This window comes from Squalius cephalus (genome assembly GCF_949319135.1).
Source record: "Squalius cephalus genome assembly, chromosome: 13".
Taxonomy (NCBI): Eukaryota; Metazoa; Chordata; class Actinopteri; order Cypriniformes; family Leuciscidae; genus Squalius; species Squalius cephalus.
In genome coordinates this window covers 28285396-28305625 of record NC_137134.1, presented here as the reverse complement: position 1 = coordinate 28305625, position 20230 = coordinate 28285396, and the positions used below count along the sequence as shown (strand labels likewise).

At 34.3% G+C, this 20230-nt stretch overlaps 1 protein-coding gene across 3 annotated transcripts; it reads right to left on the bottom strand.

Annotated features, from left to right (window-relative positions):
• Positions 1 to 3360: 3360 nt before the first annotated feature.
• Positions 3361 to 18678, bottom strand: LOC307169838 (uncharacterized protein). Of its 3 annotated transcripts, XM_079890677.1 has the most exons (5): positions 18338 to 18671; positions 16496 to 16822; positions 11339 to 11686; positions 11112 to 11239; positions 3361 to 9467 (listed from the first exon to the last, which is right to left on the bottom strand). In XM_079890677.1, exons 1-5 carry the CDS (start codon positions 18387 to 18389, stop codon positions 9450 to 9452), a joined length of 873 nt encoding a protein of 290 aa, XP_079746803.1. In that variant the 5' UTR covers positions 18390 to 18671; the 3' UTR covers positions 3361 to 9449. The 3 variants fall into 3 exon arrangements, with proteins under 3 accessions (XP_079746803.1, XP_079746802.1, XP_079746801.1); XM_079890676.1 differs by lacking the exon at positions 3361 to 9467 and having other exon boundaries at positions 10969 to 11239; positions 18338 to 18678; XM_079890675.1 differs by lacking the exon at positions 3361 to 9467 and having other exon boundaries at positions 10969 to 11239; positions 18520 to 18675.
• Positions 18679 to 20230: the final 1552 nt, after the last annotated feature.

Sequence of the window (20230 nt, the reverse complement as noted above, 5' to 3'; positions counted from 1 at the left end):
TCACGAATAAGGTAATATTTTATTTTAAGGGTCCAGAATAATGCATTAGTTAAATAAACTAGTAATTAATGATTAACTTAACATATAGTAAGGACACATTCATGCGATAAATAAGGTAGTTATTAACAATGTAGAGTAAAAACATTTAAGACATTATTTAGAACTAAGCAAACCATATATTATTTTAGTGTGGTAATGTACTTAGTTTTATTTCAGCGATTTGCCATCGTTAACTGAACAATTTGAAGCCAGTAACGATGTTTAATTATTGCTGGTTTTACAGTTATAAATTGCTAAATACTGCAATAAAGCCAATTTGACCATCTGTTCCAAAGTGCTCTCATTAAGTACTTATACGTAGGCTAACTTTACACCAGATTCTGAAACATAACATAGATGCATTGGCAATATTTAATGTAAACATGATTACGCTTGCTAAAACGTAACATATTTACAAATCTTTTATATCATAAAGATATATGTAGCTATAATTTTTTCCCTTTTAACATTTTATAGATAAATGTGATATCCCCAAACTCAACCCCACATAGGCCTAACCATTTTATATATTATATAAGAGATATATATAAGGTAATGTAATGTTTAGAAATTTTTAAATTTTAGTAACAATGTAGCGTTAAATATATATATTTTGAGCTACTAATCCCACTCAAACATCTAAGACTGCCTACATCTAAACCGACCCATAGCCATTTCTTAAAAAAAATATGCAGTTAGCCTATAAGCTAAAGAAAAACAGCCTAACAACAGACAGAAAAGTGTAGCCAAATAATTTCTTTACTGCGAAAATGTCAAAAGCGGTACCAATAGTAGGCTACGAATGACGATGTATTGCAGTCCTCTCTGGCGATAATAGTTCTGTATCAAGTGCAACATTTAAGTTATTAATCGCTGAATATGGTATCCCGCTTCACTTCACTGTTCACTCGCGCGTTTCTCATACAAAACCCTAAAACACGGCATGTCGCAAGCTGTGACGTCTTCAAATGTATAAAGCTGATCAGAGATCAGGTTTGTTGATCAGAGATCAGGTTTGTTCTATGGGTTTGTTCAATGATTCTCAGTAAATCCGCATGATTCATGGGTTCACTATCGCCTCCCAGCGGTGAACCATTGAAATTTTTAAACGTTTCGAAAGTTATGACGTAACGAAGACTTTTTTGCTGAAATCACTTGACTGGCAGTTTGTCAGAGACAGCTGTTCATTTATTTTGGCACTGCCCTTATGTGTCTTTTTTTTTTGGCAAAATGTTTATTATTTCATTGTTGGAAATGTTGATGAAAATTTTAAATTACTGTGGAAAGGTGTTCCTCTAGGTAGGCTATTGTAAATTCAAAAGATAAACAACCCCACACTTATTTTATTATTTTTTTTTTATTTTGATGGCTAAATTTCATATTCATAAATGCACATTTTCAGGGAAAAAGCCATGTTTTATTGCATTTAAAAATGAAGTGAAGCTTTATATTGAGTCAATATTGCCCTCAAAGAAACAAAAAGCTAATTTTACAAGCATGTACACTCTTTAAAGTATTCCAATAATACTGTTTGTACCTCCCCCTAGCATTTGAAATGTATTGTATTTCTATTGTTTGTTTTGATATTTCTTCAATAAAAAATAAAAAAATAAATAAAAAAAAACTTGACTGGCAGTTTGAGACAAGGTCCTTTTATGCTTTCTTTTACTGTCTATGGCTTATTAGTTCAAAAGATTCGTAAAGGTTTCGAAGCTTGAAGCAGTGTTTCGAAATCCCCCTTTACGGTTGCTGTTAAGGAGGATAGCCTAGAGATAATTACGCTGAATAAATAATTTAATTGTGATCTGTTCCTCGCAGTCGTATTGATTATTTTATTTTTTAATTATTATTATCCAAACAAATTCTAGTTACGGTTGACATTACAACAAAAACCAAGGCCAACAAAACATTTATAACAACAGCCAACACCATATGTGTGTGTGTGTGTGTGTGGGGAAGTATCTCTAAACAAAGGAACATCTTACAGACGTACAACAGACGTAATAAAATAAAAGCATTGATGGCAATAATCAATAATAATAATGATGATGATGATAATAGTAAAAATAATAACAGGAGGATGGGAGGATGAGGAAGATATGATAATATAGTATTATAATAAAATAATAACAATAGTAATAGTATTAGCAATAATAATAACAACAATAAACTTTTCATTAGGAATGAGGGGGAGGTTGGAGGATAAGGAAGAGGACAAATAATAATAATAATAATAATAAGGCTATTAATATATGGTATTAAAAGGCTGCCTCTGATCCCTCCATGGCCAAGGCACAAGTTAGACCCCCACCCATGTCACACTACAATGGGCCACCAAGAAGAGGTGCTGCGGGGCCCAGGGCCCAAGGCCACACTCCCTTCCCCGAGAACACTCCCCACCTCTGGCCGCCACACACATGCCATGCTTACCCTGTTTGTTTAAGGTAATCCTTCAAAACGAGTTTTCAGCGGAAACAACAACCAGAGCAAAATGTCATCACTTCATTTTAGGGTCATTGATTCTACAGAATTGGTTCAAATGCAGTTTTGTATGCATGCAAATTGTGTATTATCCAAGGTACACTTCTAGTAATTGTGCACTTAATTTTTTGAAATATTTTTCTTCTCCCCAAATTTGCTACTATTGAAACGCAATATATAATTTTATAAGAAGGGTAATAATGACCTGATTTGGTTTACATCTGCCTTGTAAAGATATATATATAGATAGATATATTTAATTATATATATATATATATATATAATTAAAAATGTATAAACAGGTAAAAAGTGTAATTTATGAGATTTGTTGTATTTGATATATTTCTAAGAAAATTGTTTCTACAACACCTTTTTTCAGGATTAAGGTCAAATGTTGAATCCTGAAATATTGAAGTTAAGCGCATGAAATCCCCCAGAATGCAGAGAGACACAATGATCACTCTACAAACAATTCAGTGTTAGCTTAGTTCATTGAACTCATTTCTGATATTGCAGCTAATATGATTAAATTATCATGTGTTTTTAAATTGCACTTGTCACATGAACATACAAAGAAAAAGAAAAAGTTTACATGGCTCAACACTAAGTCAAGCTTTTTCTCTTTTAAGGCTTGGCTTTTAGTTGGAATTTGGCCTATTAGTATTTTAATTCCATTCACATTTATTTGTATACCACTTTTAATTTTACATATTTAATAGTGTTCTGTTATAAAAGGTGAACATGTAAAGCTACGTCCATATGACAGAAATGTAGTTATAAGATATAAATAATGCAGTTAGTTAGCATCACATTTATTTAAGCAGAAACAAATTTGGCAGTTTTTAACCACAAAATTATTTATTTGAGCTCTGACAAGAGTAACATTCCAAAAAAAAAAAAAAAAAGGCACCATAATACACTTTAAAAAAACAGAGCTTATGTATTCTGTAGGCAGGCGATGAGCTTTGTTTAAACTGGTGACTCTGGGGAACAATTGACATTTAAAAAGGGATAGAAAAAGGGAATAAACCTAATTAAACAGCCCCAGTAAACTTCCGGTAAAGTAAGGCGATCATTTCCATCACAGTGATAAATGTAATTCATAAAAAGAAAAACAATTAAATTTTGCACATTTAAGACTTTAAGGATAAATAGCAAACATCTGAAATATTAAAAAACATGTTGTCACACACGTTTGTGAAATGTACAGCCAATAACATACAGAACAAATGAAAGAAAAACTGGGGTAATGAGAGAGTATATTTTGGAAGAATGTTGAATAAATGACAAGAAGCATTTAATCTTTTCTGGTGGCCCAAAATCTTACACTTAAAGAAATAAAGACACTTTATGTTGGTTTTTACTATAATTTGGCACCTGTCTGTATATAAAACATTTAAACAATTCTAACTTGGCATTTTGTTGCTGCTTCTATACAGTGGGTCTTTTAGTGCAGTTATTACAGGTTCAAACAAAAAGCCAAAGCAAGTTTCATCGATTTAAAAGATAAAAAAATACTCCTGCTGAAAAACTTATAGTAACATGAATGTTCTTGCTGGTTGACCATGGGAAGCTTGCTGGTTAAATTAGGTGAAAGAACACCTGCACCCTAAACTTTTTCAATATTGCCCTGTTACTATCAGTAAAATAGTTCAGATGTAGCTACCATTAAAAGGGTCATGAAACCCCAAAACACATTTTTTGAAATGTGAAAAGATGTCAGGCACTTCATCGAAAATTGGTTATTTATGTGTTTCTCCGAGCAAATATGTTCTTTCGGGCTGAATTTGTGCCATCAAAGTCGAAGCAACGTCACGGAGTGTGAGATAGAGGCCCCCCTTCAAAATGAGAGTACAGCAACGCTCGCAACACGGAACACTGTGTTCTTCTCTTGGAGTGTGCAATGACAGTTCTTGATGAGATATTCAAGTTCACATCCAGTTTAAAATTTATATAAACAAATAACAGTGGATATGTCAAAACAGGTGTGTTACAATTGTAAATGCTGCTGCTAATGATTTAACCCTCTATTGCATGAATTATTACTTAGACATGGTAAAAAATGTTTTGCATGTTTTTATTACTTAACATGAGCTAAATAACATATATATAAAAAAACTAAAAAAAAGTTTAAACGGGGGTCGTTGGTAAATTGTTGCCATATGGCAACAATATGCAATCGTGGAAAGTACCATAAAAAAAATAAAAAAAAAATAAATAATTTTATTTAAAACAAGACTCAACAAATCCATCTCATACTTAGTGAAATGTTTAAACAAACATTTATACAGTAAAAACATTATATAATTTCAACAGTTATCTGAAATGTCTGGTAATAATAACCAGGAACCTGGAACCTGTCTCACTGAAATACACTATTCATTCGTTTCATTTCATTCAGTCATTTTTTTTGCTGTTTCATTGCATTTAATTCTCTTCATGACTTGTGAAAGTCAGTGAAGCAGAGGAAAACTAAACACTTGGAGCACTTGCTTCTTACAATGCCCTTGCATCCTGGCATTTTGCATCTGCCCTTCTCAGATGCATGCAAGGGCCAGTGGCCTGTGCGGTCTCTGCGGACAGGATCTGGCGGGACAAAGCTTTGGGGCCCTCTTTTATTTTTCCCCACCACAACAGCTTGTGAAGGTCTAATGTTTTTTCCTTTAAAATATAAGCATAAGTTGTAAACATAGTCTCAGAGTAGTTTCATGCTATGTAAGTCAATGGGACTCCATTAGGTTGAATGCACCAGGACGTTTCCATATTTGCATATAGTTGCCATATGGCAACAAATGTATTTTAGCATATTACAAAAAAATTATAAAATCAAAACTGAATTTAATGTTAAATAAAAGGCTATCTTCAGGAGCCCCAGACAGTGATGTTTGCATGTCAATGTCCATGAGCAAAAAGGACTGGCAAACAGGATATCCTGGTCATGTGACCTCATAAATTGTATTTTCTTAAAAGTTAAAGCCCCCTTTTCACAACTAACTGTAAAAACATAGATTTTATATCACAGCTTTTAAAAAAAAATTAAGATAAAGTAATTGTTGCCATATGGCAATGCTATGCAATAGAGGGTTAAGACAGAAAATGTGGACCATTCCTGTATGTAAGACTTTGGCAGTTGTAATAAACCTTCTCCATGATGAAAAACATCAAGCACTCTTCTTTTGAAGTTCCTCTGCAGAGAATGTGTGCCGTCAAAATGAGCCCAAACAGCTGATAAAAACATCACAATAATCCACAACTCCACTCCAAAAATCTGTATGTTTGTAAGAAACAAATGCATGGTTTTAAGTTAAAATATCTTGATGATGGATTTGTTTCTTACAAACAACTTCTCACTTCTGTAAGGACCACCCATTGGCCCAATGACGGAATCCAACGGCCTGGCGAAGGTTTAAAGCGTGTATGTCTTTTCAGCGCTCCAGTGAAGTTCACTTAATTTATTGGAATTTAGCTTTAGTATTACTTTAGCTCTACGCTTAATCTGACTCCAATTTCAAATGATAAATAAATTTAGATCATATTTCTGATTAGAAAATAATCATAAATATTGATTATGAATTAATTTAGATCTTTGATTATTCTGATTATCCCATACTTTCAATTATTCGTTCATTACGGACCTAGTGTCGCTTTGAGACGTCACGTCGCGACTGCGCGCTCACGATCACAAACTAGCCAGTCCTGAAATAGTCAGAGGGTGCAGTGCAAGTATTTTACCCTATGCAGTCGCGCACTACAGACCCATAGGTGTAATTTATATAATATTTGCAGCATACAACATGCTAAGTCAGGAGATAGTCAGAAATCAGAAGGTTTTTCTAAGATGTGCCCCATGGTCCATTCAAAGTGCCTTCAGTTTGATCTATCCTGGACAAAGATTTGCGGAAACACCAGACTACACATTAATCTACTAAAATGAATGATTTCTAAAACTTCAGAATAAATCAAGATGTAACATTTATTTGTCAGGTAAAAATGTATCATGCCAATTACAGAAGTAAATGATTAAAAGCCAATTCAGAAAATACATAACATCATTTACTCAAAGATGACTCTAAAAGTAAGTAATGTTCTCCTGACAAAGACACAGTAATGTGTCAGGGCTTTCCCACAGGAAAGCACTGAAACATCACTATGGGGGATGATCCTGGTAAAGAGTCCCAAAGGTTGCTCTGTTACCTCACCTTAAATATCAGATCAGAACAGAAGGGGGGTTAAGCAAATGTTGTTTAGAGTTGTTTGGGCCAATCCATGTACCCCACGGGGGTAGCACCTGGTTTCTTGAGATATCGTAAAGAGATATCAGCCAGAGAGGAGATACAGGATTCTCCTAAGTTCTCAATCTTTTTCATTAAACCAATGACTGCAATGAAATTAAGACCATTTTACCAATCGCACTGTGCCCTTTAAAATGACACCAAACATGAAAAGGAAAAACAACATATTCACAAGATACACCATATGTGTTATATCGACATTCTTAATGAACTTTCAGTGCCTTGAGGAAGGAGAGGGGGGATGAGTTGAAGTCAATCAAGGGGACAAGGAGATAAGTTTGGGCAGGACAGGGTTCTGTGCTCTGTCTTTACTATCTGCTGTCCAGGGTGCATTTTATGGCTTTATTGCCGGGTGCGTTTTGTTTTAGCAGGAAAATCAGTTCTTACACTTCACAAGATGTTAATTGATGGACTGGAGTCGTGTTGTGGATTATTGTGATGTTTTTATACCAGCTGTTTGGACTCATTCTAATGGCAACCAGTCACTGCAGGGGATTCTTTGCTGAGCAAGTGATGTAATCTTTTCCCATGATGAAACAATCTATGAGTCTAAGGGTGAGCAAACTTTTATTACTGATTTATTGCTGTCTTTTATTATATGTTTTAATGTTTTTTTTCTCTCCAATCATTAGAAAAAGGATTATAGCAAATTACTTTTTGATGTCATATTTAAACTGATATGTATAGGTGAAGTTTCACTTGTGCTACCGACTATTGATTTTTTTTGCTCATGTGACCCTGGACCACAACCAGGTAATTTTTTTTAAATTGATATTTATACATCAACTCAAAGTTGAATAAATAAGCTTTCCATTGATGTATGGTTTGTTAGGATATGACAATATTTGGCCGAGATACAACTATTTTGAAATCTTGAAGAAATTGAAAAAAATCGAAACATTGAGAAAATCGCCTTTAAATTTATGTTATTGGTTGTGCTGCATTCACTCACAAAAATAAATGTTTTATATATTTACGGTAGGAAATTTACAAAATATCTTGAACATGATCTTTTCTTAATATCCCAATGATTTTTGACAAAAGAAAAATCAATAATTTTGACCCACACTGCTATTGGCACAAATATACCCGTGCGACTTGTGATCCAGAGTCACATATGTGTCTCAAATCTGTTTTTTTGTTTTTTTTTTATAACAATGTGAACAACACAAACCACATGGAATTTGATCTTTTCGATTCTGATTTGGGCCACTTCCATATGTGAAGGGCTGCCCGACTATTGAGCCATCATTGATCGTGACCACCTCGCTATTGCTTTGTATCATCATCGTCTAGACTACAGTGTCGTATCAGAGAGATTGTGCTTATTTGAGATTGTGCTGCAAGTGATTATTTAGAGATTGTGATTTTGGACCGGTGTTTTTCCTTGTTAACTGACCCACGCCTGTTTGACGATTTTGGATTCTATTTTACAGTGTTTGCTACAGACTTGTACATTCTCCTGTAAATATATTCATGTATATATTTTTGCCAAATTAAGGGACTTAGGGAGGTTGACGGCATTTCATTTTTTATATCTATCTTTTCACATTGTTTTTGGGTTAGTGGTTAAACAAAAATATTGTTTTTGTTTGTTATTTTGGCCTTGTCCCTTTGGCTAATCCCTTTTGGAAATAAACATTTATTTTTGGTATCTCTCTGGTAGTGAGACTCATTCCTTTACCCGTTACGCCTGACGCCTAGCGGTCGTAACACTCTATTGACCTTTGTCACCATTCTGCACGAGGGTCACTCCGGTCATTCCAGTAATTATTTGATCATTACATAATATTTGTCCTAGTTCATGTCAGCACTGTTTGATCTAATATGGTTAATAAAAGAGAATTCTGTGCTGAATTTGAATGCTTCTCACTATATTGTATATATTATAACACTGTCTTATATTATATTATTATATTACTATATCACAATATTATGAATACTTTGGCGAATTCCTTTACCCGTTACGCCTGACCCCTAGGGGTCGTAACACTCTCTATTGACCTTTGTCACCATTCTGCACGAGGGTCACTCCGGTCATTCCAGTAATTCTTTAGTCATTGCATAATATTTGTCCTAGTTCATGTCAGCACTGTTTGATCTAATATGGTTAATAAAAGAGAATTATGTGCTGAATTTGAATGCTTCTCACTATATCTTATATCTTTTATATTATAACACTGTCTTATATTATATTACCGGTATATTATATTATATTATTATATTACTATATCACAATATTATTAATACTTTAGTGAATTCAAGTGCTGCGGGTCAGTATCAGGGTCCATCTGTCCATTCAGGCTCACATCCCATATGAAGTCCATTGGCTAGTGCAGGAGCTGTGATTGGATACGGAAAATTGAAAACCAGCACCAAGGTACCACGTGTGCTGCTTCTTCACACATATTCCAGTCATTAACAAAAGTCGCTGTTCATTTGGATAAAGTTTTGTTTTGTTCTCAAATCTACCGCATCACTGGACACTCCTACATCCTGTTGCCAAATGTAACTTTTGATTGTGTCGCCGTTTGTAGAGCTCCGTAACAATTAAACTGAATACAATCAAGGTCACTGTGTGTAGTTGGTGTAGTGGCCGAGGTTTCAATGTCAGTTGAACATTGCAGTGTCAGTCTGCTACAAATCATGAATCTCCTGTAAGAAAACAGATTCACAGAAGGTAAATGAAATGAACAGGATTGATGATACACAACGTACTAAAGACTTGGGGCCAGATTTACTTACAGCTTGATGCTAACAGCATAATAATGACTCTAACTATGACCCTCTTATGACGTAAAAAAAAATAGTCAGGATTTACTAAAGACACAGTGTTAGCGCTGTTAGCGTTAGCGCTGAAAAGGTGTGGACAGTTATTTTTTAGACTGAACTTATTGAATATACATATAGGCTATAGGAGCGTCCCTTTCAGATGCAATATTTATGGGAGGAGAGAGAGTATTTAAATGAATTAAGCAAAGTGATTTACTAAGGTGTGCGCTCATCAATTTACTGACATTACACATCACCATTTCCAAACGCTCTGTCAGATCCAAAAAGCATCAAATGGTACAAATACACTCACTGTGTCCTGTACTACTACCGCAAATTATGATTCTAACCCATATCTTCATATTGAAAACTCAGATGGTCAGAGAGTGATTCATCTTTAAATATATCAGACGCTATTCAGGAAGTAAATAATATAAAACATATAAATGTATTCATACACAATAGAATTTGGTGGTGAAAATTTTCACTCATACATTTCTAGTAAATTTCACAAATTTGATCAGAGAAACCATGTGAAATTCTCAAATTTTCAAACTCGTCAGGTCACTCTTCTTTTCACACTGCAGGACTATCTGGGGTAACATTCAGTTGCTGCTGTGTTTACACTGCATGATGGATCGGCGACAGGGGGTTTCACACTGCATGACTTCACAAACGGAAAGTCTTTAAAAAAAAATGAAAAAAAAAAAAAAAAAGAATCGCAGACAACTTCTGTCTGGTCCACAAACTACGTTTCACAAAAAAAACAAATAAAAAAGAAATAGCGCATGCGTATGAGACTGGAATTGTTATTAAAAATGATAGCCCGCAAAAAGCTTGCGATCCAAATTGTCTGTGTGCTGATTTACAGCGAAAAGGAGAAAGAGAAAAACAGATTCTGCAGGAAGAAATGGTTGGGAAGACCCAGAGCAAGGATTGTGTGTTCTGCAAAGAGATTTGTGCAATGTGCTGCTAGTCAAGCAAATGTTTGTGATTTATTTCTGTTTGATATAATTGCAACTAAAAAACTGATATTCTGGTCTATAACTCCTCCTCAAACTTCCCGCTACCCTGTATCTTGCTCTCTCATTGGCTGTCGGTCATCGCCGATGTAGTTTTCAGTCAGAACACATTTCACACAGCAGGATTTTGGATCGCCGACAGGTCCAGATATTTAGCATGCCAAATATCTCCCGGGTGTCTCTCAGATCGTATCTTTGATAATTCACACTGCGTGATTGTCACTCACGTGAACGAGCACCGCTTTGCATATGATTTCGGACATTTGTCAGCAACTTCACAAAATTTGTCGCCGAGTGATCAGGGATAACCTCGCCATAAATGTGAGATTTTTAAGTACAAAGACTGAAAAGGTTTTTTTTTTGTGTGTAAAATATACTACAGTAATCTTTGTTTTATTTACAACTTTGACAAATAAGTATTACAGTGTAATGTGGTTCTTTTAAATATTCACTTTGCACAATAAATCTCATATTTCTTTTAAAATCAACTGTATGAAATACTTACACCCTGTGGTACTGGTGCATGGGTCTTGCGATGACGATAGTAAATCACACCAGCAGTTACAACTGCAGTCACCGGCAGAACAACACCAACAACTATTCCTGCTACAGCAGCTGGAGACAGACCTGAACCTGGAACAGATGAAGACAGACAGTCAGACATTATTACTGGATTTAAAAAAACTGAAATGCATTTTAAAATTCCTCAAGGGAAAGTATGATTGTACTCACCAATTACAGAAACAGAAAAGCTCTTTACACTGGTGATGCTGATGCTGCGGCGACGACGGATGCTGATGTTGCTGCTGCTGATCTGTAGTTTATAAACCCCAGAGTCTGTGTTCCTGATGTTTGTGATGGTCAGAGATCCAGTCTGATGATCCAGCTTCAGTCTGTCTCTGAATCTCTCTTTACACTGAACATCTGTACAGATCTTGCTCTGATCTCCAGTGATTTCAGCGATGACAATCTCACTAAAATTCCACCTCAAAGCATTTGGATTTTTCATTACACCAGGCTCTAAAGTGACAGATTCTCCCTCCTTCACGATCTTGGTCTTCAGTTCAGCAGCAGGAACATCTAAAACAATATTACAATTATAACTTCTCAATATATCCAACAATGTGGGGACAAAGTAAATAAGAGATTCATTCATTTCAGTTTCATTGACTATAATGCTGCTCAATATCTATAAATGACCCATTCACAATTTGATTTTGAATAATAGTTTTTTTTTCCTGCTAAAGGCCATGTAGACACTGCAAAGTTTTAGGAGACAGAGTATTGCTCCATGTGTAACTCCTGAAATAGCTATGATTGGCAGTGATAACCATAGCAGTCTACAGTGATAGTTATGGTTTGATGAAACCGGTTACAGTAACACACAGGTGTCAAAAGCTGCAACATACTTTTGCATGTCAAACTTTACTTATCTATTGCATTTATCTTAAGGACATTTTATTTTTATAATTTATTTCTACCATATGCGTGATCTTTTTACACTGTGTAATGTTGTGAATGACGTGCTTAAACACACTTATTTCCAATGCTTTGTAGAAGTGAAACTAAAACACTTTAATATATAAATGATATACTATTTTTGTACAAATTATAATACAGTAGTACAATAAGCAGCAGCATGCAGAAACACTACAGAGAACAAAATCTCATATTTCTTAAGATAACATGTTAGAAAAAAATGATTGTGCTGCAGGTGCTTCCAAACTGATTATATGAAAATGTGCTTATATAAAATATGATACTTAAAGTATGATCCAGCACATAAGTGTTTGTTTTTATTATTCATACCATAACACTTAAGTGTGTCTTTAGAGAAATAGTATAATATGCATTCTTAAAAGAGACAGACAATGGACAGCGATATATTTGATCATGTCTGGCAACTTGTTAAATCTGTTTTTCAAAGTTATTGGGATATATAACAATTATAATAACATTTAGGGACCTATAAGCATTTCACAGAATTCTTTGCAAACTAATTATATAAAACACTGGTCTCGTAAAAAATTAAATATTGGTATTTTTAAAATGGTTAAAATGACAATAAAAAAAAAAAATACTAAACTATGTATATATAGCCTAGATAGCCTAGATAGATAGTGTTGTAGAAAAATTAATATTTTCTTAGACATTGTGTGGTTTTAAGCATTCATTTCTCTTCTGGAATGCATGTATGTTTGTGCACCTGGAGTAAGCAAGACACACACAGTAAGACAAATGATTAAAAACCTTTAACTCTTTAGGTATGGAAGATAATTTAGCCAAGGGGGGTTAGAGGGGTCATTCTATTCTAAATGTGATGTGGATGTGGCCATGCTGGGTGAGTGGAAAACTGCAGAGGAAAGACCTTGAAGGAGGAGTGTAAGAAGGGAATTTCCTGGGCTGAGTGTCAGGTCTTGCTCACATCACGGGTAACTGCTGTGATTTTGAGACTAAGCCTCTTGCATGAGAATAAATATTTTTTAAAATACAATTTGCAACAATTCTTGTTGTCTCTTATGCAGTGATGATGATTGTTTAATTATTGTTTTTGTCACATAGATAAATTTCTTCATTTACAGACGTTAAAGATTATATATTTTATGGCCCGGCTATGAACTGTAATTCAAGAAAATGCCTTCATGCTTGTTCTGTGTGTGCATGTGTGAAATGCTTTTTACAGACAGTTTCCTTATGTGTTGGTATGTACCTAAATGCACACAAAAGAACGAAAACAATGCACACTTAATATGTCTCTGAAAGACAACAGAGCAGAGTTTAACAGATGAATGAACAGACTTGAAACAGCATTTCGTGACATTCTCCAGTGAAATGCAACCTCATGCAGAATACAGTGCAGTGATTGGAGTGAACGAGTTTCTTCTTCTCATTAATAATGTGGACAGAGCCGTTTAATAATGAACCAAATCGCTAGGGACATCACCATTATTACAGTCACTCACACACACTTTAAAACACACTGCGCATATTCATATTAATGGACTAATTGCACAATACTTCCACGTTCTACTAAGTAGGCCTACATATCGGGAGTTTCTGTTAGAGCGTTCAGCGCACCTACATACATGAGATTATCATATGTTTTATGGATGCCAATTGATTAAAACAATGAATAATTACAGTACCTAATTATCTTGAGCCTGCTGAAATGTTCCTATAAATTGATTTTATTTCCAACTGTGCATTCTGAATAATAAATAGGCCAAATATATTTATCCACTAACCTGCAGCAGTCCTATATGCTCGTCTTCTCATTAACAGTGTTTGTTCAGAGTTTACTTTTTTAAATAAATTTGACTAATAAAAAGGATTGCTTGTGTGCGTTGGTGCTTTATTCCAGTCTTTTAAATTAGTTGAATGAATGAATGCTCGCAAGGTGCCTGTAACGATGTTAAATAGGCTAGGCTATTTAATCAATCTTAAACAGTAACTCAAACCGCATAGAGGAGAATGACAGTCAACTACTCTAAATATTAAGGGCATATTGCAGGGGATTTTTTCTGCAAAATTAATATACCTTGTATGAAAACACCATATGAAAAGTTAATGCAGGATTAAAAATTGTTTTGCAAGACATAAGGGCACAAATTTAGTAGAAAACGTTACAGTTTCCTTGACTGTGTTGAAAAAAATGCTTTTTTTCTCAACATCGCGTCATATTACGTCACGAGAGGGAGTCGTTTGGGGCTCTGCGTTCGCTCAGTGCCGAGGAGATTGGTATTCAGTAGAAGCGGTCGTGATTCAGTGTGTTTTCAGTGGTTATTGTATTTCAATTAATCATTGTCATGGTAAATTATTGTGAATCATGACCTGTCAGGACATCAAGTCCACAGGTTTCTGAACAAGAAAAAGGGGCGGTGCTATCTTCCGTGCCTGGGTGCGTTTTGTGCAGGGTAAGAGATGAGCTTTCACTTCTGCATCTGCTTTGAAAAACGCGGTAGTGAGGAGTAGTGTCACTATAGACCGGATGATTATAATCCCGGCAATATGTTGTTAATATGTATATTATGTTCTATAATTCATTTTCAATCTGTACAAAAACACTTTAATGTTTCTACATATGAAGTTTTTATACAGTAAGACAGTTGTGATTGTGATTATTTTTTTATTCATTGTCACAAAAATGGGGCCATTCAAAGCCTTTATAAAGTCCCTCTTCCTCTGGAAACTGTCGCCTAATGGCTGACATACACAACACATGCTAGCTTTGCTATTGCCTGATACATGATAATTATCTGTACAATATTGTGATCTGAGCATACATAGGCTATCGTCGGCTAACGTGGATATATCTGTGAGCTAACACTGTTCTCTCACCGAGACCCCTGGCCCTGTTGTCCTCACACCACAACTCAATGTGTCTCCTCTCCTCTGACCGTTGTTCAGTCTAATCCTGGCCTGTCCTGCTCTCTTGGCTTCATATCAGGCTCATAATTATATGGCTGAGGTCCGTCATACAAGTAAACATTTAGGCTACAATTTCCTCAGCGTCCGAACTGTCATCGTGATCCATTGATTTACTTTAAGATAAAGTTTAATTTGTGAAATTTAAGTCATTAATAAACACTGGCATTATAAAACGTAACATTAACCTATTATGAAAAGGCATCAAATGTCAGTAGTCTACATAATTTTCACAGTCTGCTGAATTCAGTTAATTGTAATAAAATACTTTTAATTATTTACTAATTACAAATACTACGTTTGATAATTATTTGTCTATTTAATTATATTTATTTTTTCCATTCAATTTTAACACCCAGGTTTGTGGCTGATGTTAAAAGTGGAATATTTTGGCCTGAGAAGGTGATGCTGGTGATGTTTTTTTTCCATTTATTTATTCAATATTTCTATATTTATTCATTCATGTAATTATTTACTTTTTCAATTGGAAATGATGTGGACGAAATTTTAATCATTGTCCATTTTGTGAGCAAAGATGTAGATGGTGATAAATACAAATGTTACTTTGCAATATTTGAAACATTTCCATTTAAACCATGAATGCAAGTCAGTGGATATAACAAGCAATGTGCAAACTTTTGCGCAAGAGTTATGCGAGTGAAACCCAGCCAATTATTCACTATAGTAAATAAAAGAAAAAACACCCCTCTTTGATTGATTGGCTAGAGGAGGAGCTGGTAATCTATAACTAATGGACCAATTGTGACACGTACCGCTTTTCCACCAAGCTGTGTTCGGAGCCAGAGCCTAGTTTCAAATCTGTTATTTGTTTTTTTGACACCCAAAACACCAGCTCTGAACCAGGAAAAGTGGTTCTTAAATAGCACCAAAACATTGCTGGGCTAGAAGAAAGGAGCTTCATATAGTTTCATATAACTTTATTATTATAAAAATAAATAAAAGTGTAATTTAGGTGTTTGTATACAAATCAGTTAATTTTTACCTTCAATATTATAGTAGGCTAATGAAGCCTAGTAGGCAACAACTGACTCTCATAGTTTAAAGCATTAGTTAAGAGATTTGTTTTCCTTTAAAAAACTTGCCATGTATTGTACCTGATATCCAAAATAATCAATACTGAATCGAAATCGAACCGAATTGTGAAATTTTATATGTCTTAATACATATGCACACACACTATGTATTGTACCACATGGTAGGTATACATGTCTGGTAAGAGAACACTCAGTATTCACATTATTTTCACACTGAAACTTCCTAATAGAAAGTTCAATTTGCTTTTGTATATATCTCTCTTAGCATCTCAATAAATGCTTTGGGTTTAAAATATTATTATAAAATTCTTCTTCTTCTAAATTCTTCATTGTTTTTGTTAGTCATTTTTACTGTGGGACTGTGGTTTAAAGGTCCAAATAACTTGCTTTTAAATGTTAAATCACTCACCATGAACAGAAACATTGAAGATCTTGTCACTGCTCATTCCGTTGGTGATGATCTGTTGTTTAAAGAGTCCAGAGTCTGTGCTGTTGATGTTTGTGATGGTCAGAGATCCAGTCTGATGATTCAGCTCCAGTCTGTCTCTGAATCTCTCTTTACACTGAACATCTGTACAGATCTTACTCTGATTTCCAGTGATTTGAGCAATGCGAATGTCATTATAATACCATTTAATTCTGTCTTTTTGGGTTACTTTAACACCAGTGTATAGAGTGACTGAATCTCCCTCCATCACAAACACTGACTCCTCTTCTGTATCAACACCAGACACACCTGGAGAAAAAAGAACAGTTAATTATAAATCACATCTGGAAGAGTGACAGAAAAAAGAAATACAACCAGAAAGTGCTGTGCATTCTTTTTTCAACAAAAAACATCAAGATTGTGAGAAGAGAAATATGTCTGGGTTCATAATGTAACATACATAAACAGCAGAAGAGCATAACTGGTTTACACATTCACTCATTAAACAGGCTACATGCATCTCTCATGGATGATCTTGAACATTTTTTAGAACAGCATAAAACCCACGTCCAAATTCATTTAGCCTATTGCATTGTACGGTGGAAATCATACAATCTGGTTGTGATGATTGTATATTTTCATAGAAGATTCCCTTTAAAGGAATGACAATAAACCTATAGGGCAATTCCGCGCAAAACTGTCGCATCCATAATGCCAACTAAATACCATGGCATTGTGTTGGCGTTATGGATGTGACAGTTTTGCGTGGAATTGCCCTATAGTGTTATTTTCCATCATATATGGATACAAATAATACTATTTCATGGTTTAGTACGATAAAGTGCTTTTATTTTCAAATTACAGGTTGTTGTTGGAAAATACAGGTCAACTTGTGACAATGTCTTTGCTTTTGAACTAAATATTCAGTATGGCCAATTTGAGAGATATTCAAATTTATATTTTAACTTTCATTTATACAGATATTTTGAAACACTTTTAAATAAGTCCCCAACTGTAGTCGGGATGTTACAAACCCTCACCATCACCCCATCTTACACAAATACTGCGTCACTGCATTTCTAGGAGTAATGGTGCATTCAAGTCCTCCTGGGAAGTTCGTACGTACGAGGTGGGAAGTCGCGCTTATAACGGCATGTGCGTTCAAGTCACTTTCGTCGGAGCAATATGGCGGAGTACTTTCTCTTAATTAATTACACAAAAATACAGTAAGGTTTTTAAACTCTTGTTCTAGAAAAGGAAGAACAAAGAAATGTGCATCAGGTGTACTTTGTATTTTTATGTTTTTAATTAATTTATGAAGCCACTGCCAGCTCATCGTTACATGTTGCATTATATTATAATATATCATATTCTGTGTTGGCGATTAGCTAACGGCGCTGTAAATAGAAAAGCCTGACAATATCACTGCTAAATACCTTTAAGTATAGCGGTATTCCGCCATGTTAACGCCCCCAACTCGTAAATATCGTCGGAGTACGACGAATACATCATTTAAAACAGCAAACGGGATAATAGAATCATTCATATATTCATCTTAAACGGTGGCCTGGTTGTCTATTAATTAGCGTACGAGATTTTAACTCGTCTCAGTCTCAAATGATGCAGTTTCCCAGTATTACGATAATATGACATAAACGATCTCTCCGGTTATAATAACCGAGGCCGAACATATGCGTAAATCCGACTATAACTATATTAAGCCATCTTATAACCGCAAAATATTAAAAAGAAGATACTATATGATACTACAGCACCATTTATTTTTAGCGTATATTGAAGAGTGTAACAAATGAATTGTCTTACCAGGCACGAAAAATGCATACAATGTGTATGTGATCCAAATAAAGATCTTCATTTTCACCACTTATTTACTGGAAAATTATTGCAAATAAAGTTGTTGTCTTGCCACGCCCAAAGTTTGAAACTTCGTTTCGGCGACAGATAGCAACTTAGCTTAATATCTTCTTACGTCAGCAAAAACTAACCTCCGAGTAACGTTACTCGTAGTTTTATTCGTGTTTTGCCAAAAAAAAAAAAAAAAAAAAACTTCGAAGGCTTCGGAACGTGTGTCGAGAAATCCAGAGGAGGGTCTGGCTCTGGCTGCAGTGTGAACGACTGGAGCTCCATTCTCAAACAGGAAATACGTCACCTCCACAGTGGAGGTGACGTATATATGCGCTCCAGTTACCCACACACATTTTGAATTACAAACAAAGTAAAAGAAATATCATTTAAAATTCTTCACCATTACCCCTGTAACAAGATTATTGAGAAATTTATCCCTACCATAGACGAAAAATGTAGCTTCTGCTCTCTGGAAACAGAAACGTTAGACCATTTATTTTATATCTGTTCACATAGCGCTTCTCTGTGGAATGATATAGGCTACAATGTTTCATTAATGGACACCTTGGCTCAAACACACACTTATCTAATTTTGACATCTTCTTTTACTTTTCTGACTCAAACTGTACACTATATACTCAACTTATTAATTTTGCTTGGAAAATTCTTTACTCATAAATCGAAATTTATGAAGAACAAACCTCTTTTCAATGTTTTTAAACTTGACTTAAAAAAAATATATAGACTGTATCTCTAGATTAGATGGTAAATCAGCATCAAAATGTATGCAATACTTATCTAAGTTAACTTTATAATTAATTTAACTGATATTTACTGTCTGATACTCTGGCTGTGTACTTTTATGTTGTTTATAATTTTTATACAGATTATTTGTTACTTGTATGATATTTGTCTTAATTCTCACTGATGTGTATTTATTTTATTTATTTATTTATTTATTCCTTTTGAAAACGTGAACTGTATCTAAATGATTTTTGTATTACAAGATCAATTTCTTTTTTTCGGCAAATTGTATCAAATGTGTCATGCAATTAAAAATAAAAAAAAATTATATATATATATATATATATATATATATATATATATATATATATATATATATATATATACACATTTTATATCCATAAATGTAAATTCACCAATAACAAACCAATTTTTATTGTTTTTTTTTTCTTGAAATAATTTAAAATGTAGCCTACCTTAACACTATTTCATCCTCAGTAAATAAGAAAGCAATTAAAACAATTTCATATTGTAATGACTTTAATTTGTGTACACTAAATGATGTATAAAATGTCGTACCCTCATGATCTTTTATTTATTTTTATTTTTTAACACCCATTTCTCTTTATTTTTATTTGTCTTAGTTATGCACTGCTATTTTGTATGTTCAGATGACATTGTACATACTGTTATATTTTGTATTGACATTTTTGTAATTCTGTTACTAAATTGTATACCATGTTTGTCATCTCTGTATTGTTTGCAAGCATAATAAAAACAAATAAACAAACAAATAAATAAAATAAAAAACTCGCCCGTAAGAAATCCCGGAAGCATTTTTCTTCTTCTTCGTCTTCTTCCTCTTCTTCTTCTTCTATGGCGGTTGGAAACCAGCTTTTGGTGCATTACCGCCACCATCTGGACTGAAGTGTGGATCAAGTGGTCAACCTACATTTTCTTAAATAATTTTTAATAACTCAGTTATCTTTAAAAAAGAAAACAAAAAAATGAAAACAAATTTCATCAGATCCTCTTTGCAGTATATCATGACATTTAATGTCATCTGGTTCTCACCAAGCTGTGAAATCAATCTTTGTCTGGCTTGAT

What these genes read in the sequence shown, in the direction of transcription:
- LOC307169838 (XM_079890675.1), bottom strand. Translation starts at nt 18,661, where the DNA reads ATGGAGCTCCAGTCGTTCACACTGCAGCCAGAGCCAGACCCTCCTCTG. An exon ending in ACGAGTAACGTTACTCGGAG is followed by an intron (nt 16,823 to 18,519) that starts GTTAGTTTTTGC and finishes TTTTTTCTCCAG; the next exon opens with GTGTGTCTGGTGTTGATACA. An exon ending in CTTCAATGTTTCTGTTCATG is followed by an intron (nt 11,687 to 16,495) that starts GTGAGTGATTTA and finishes ATATTGTTTTAG; the next exon opens with ATGTTCCTGCTGCTGAACTG.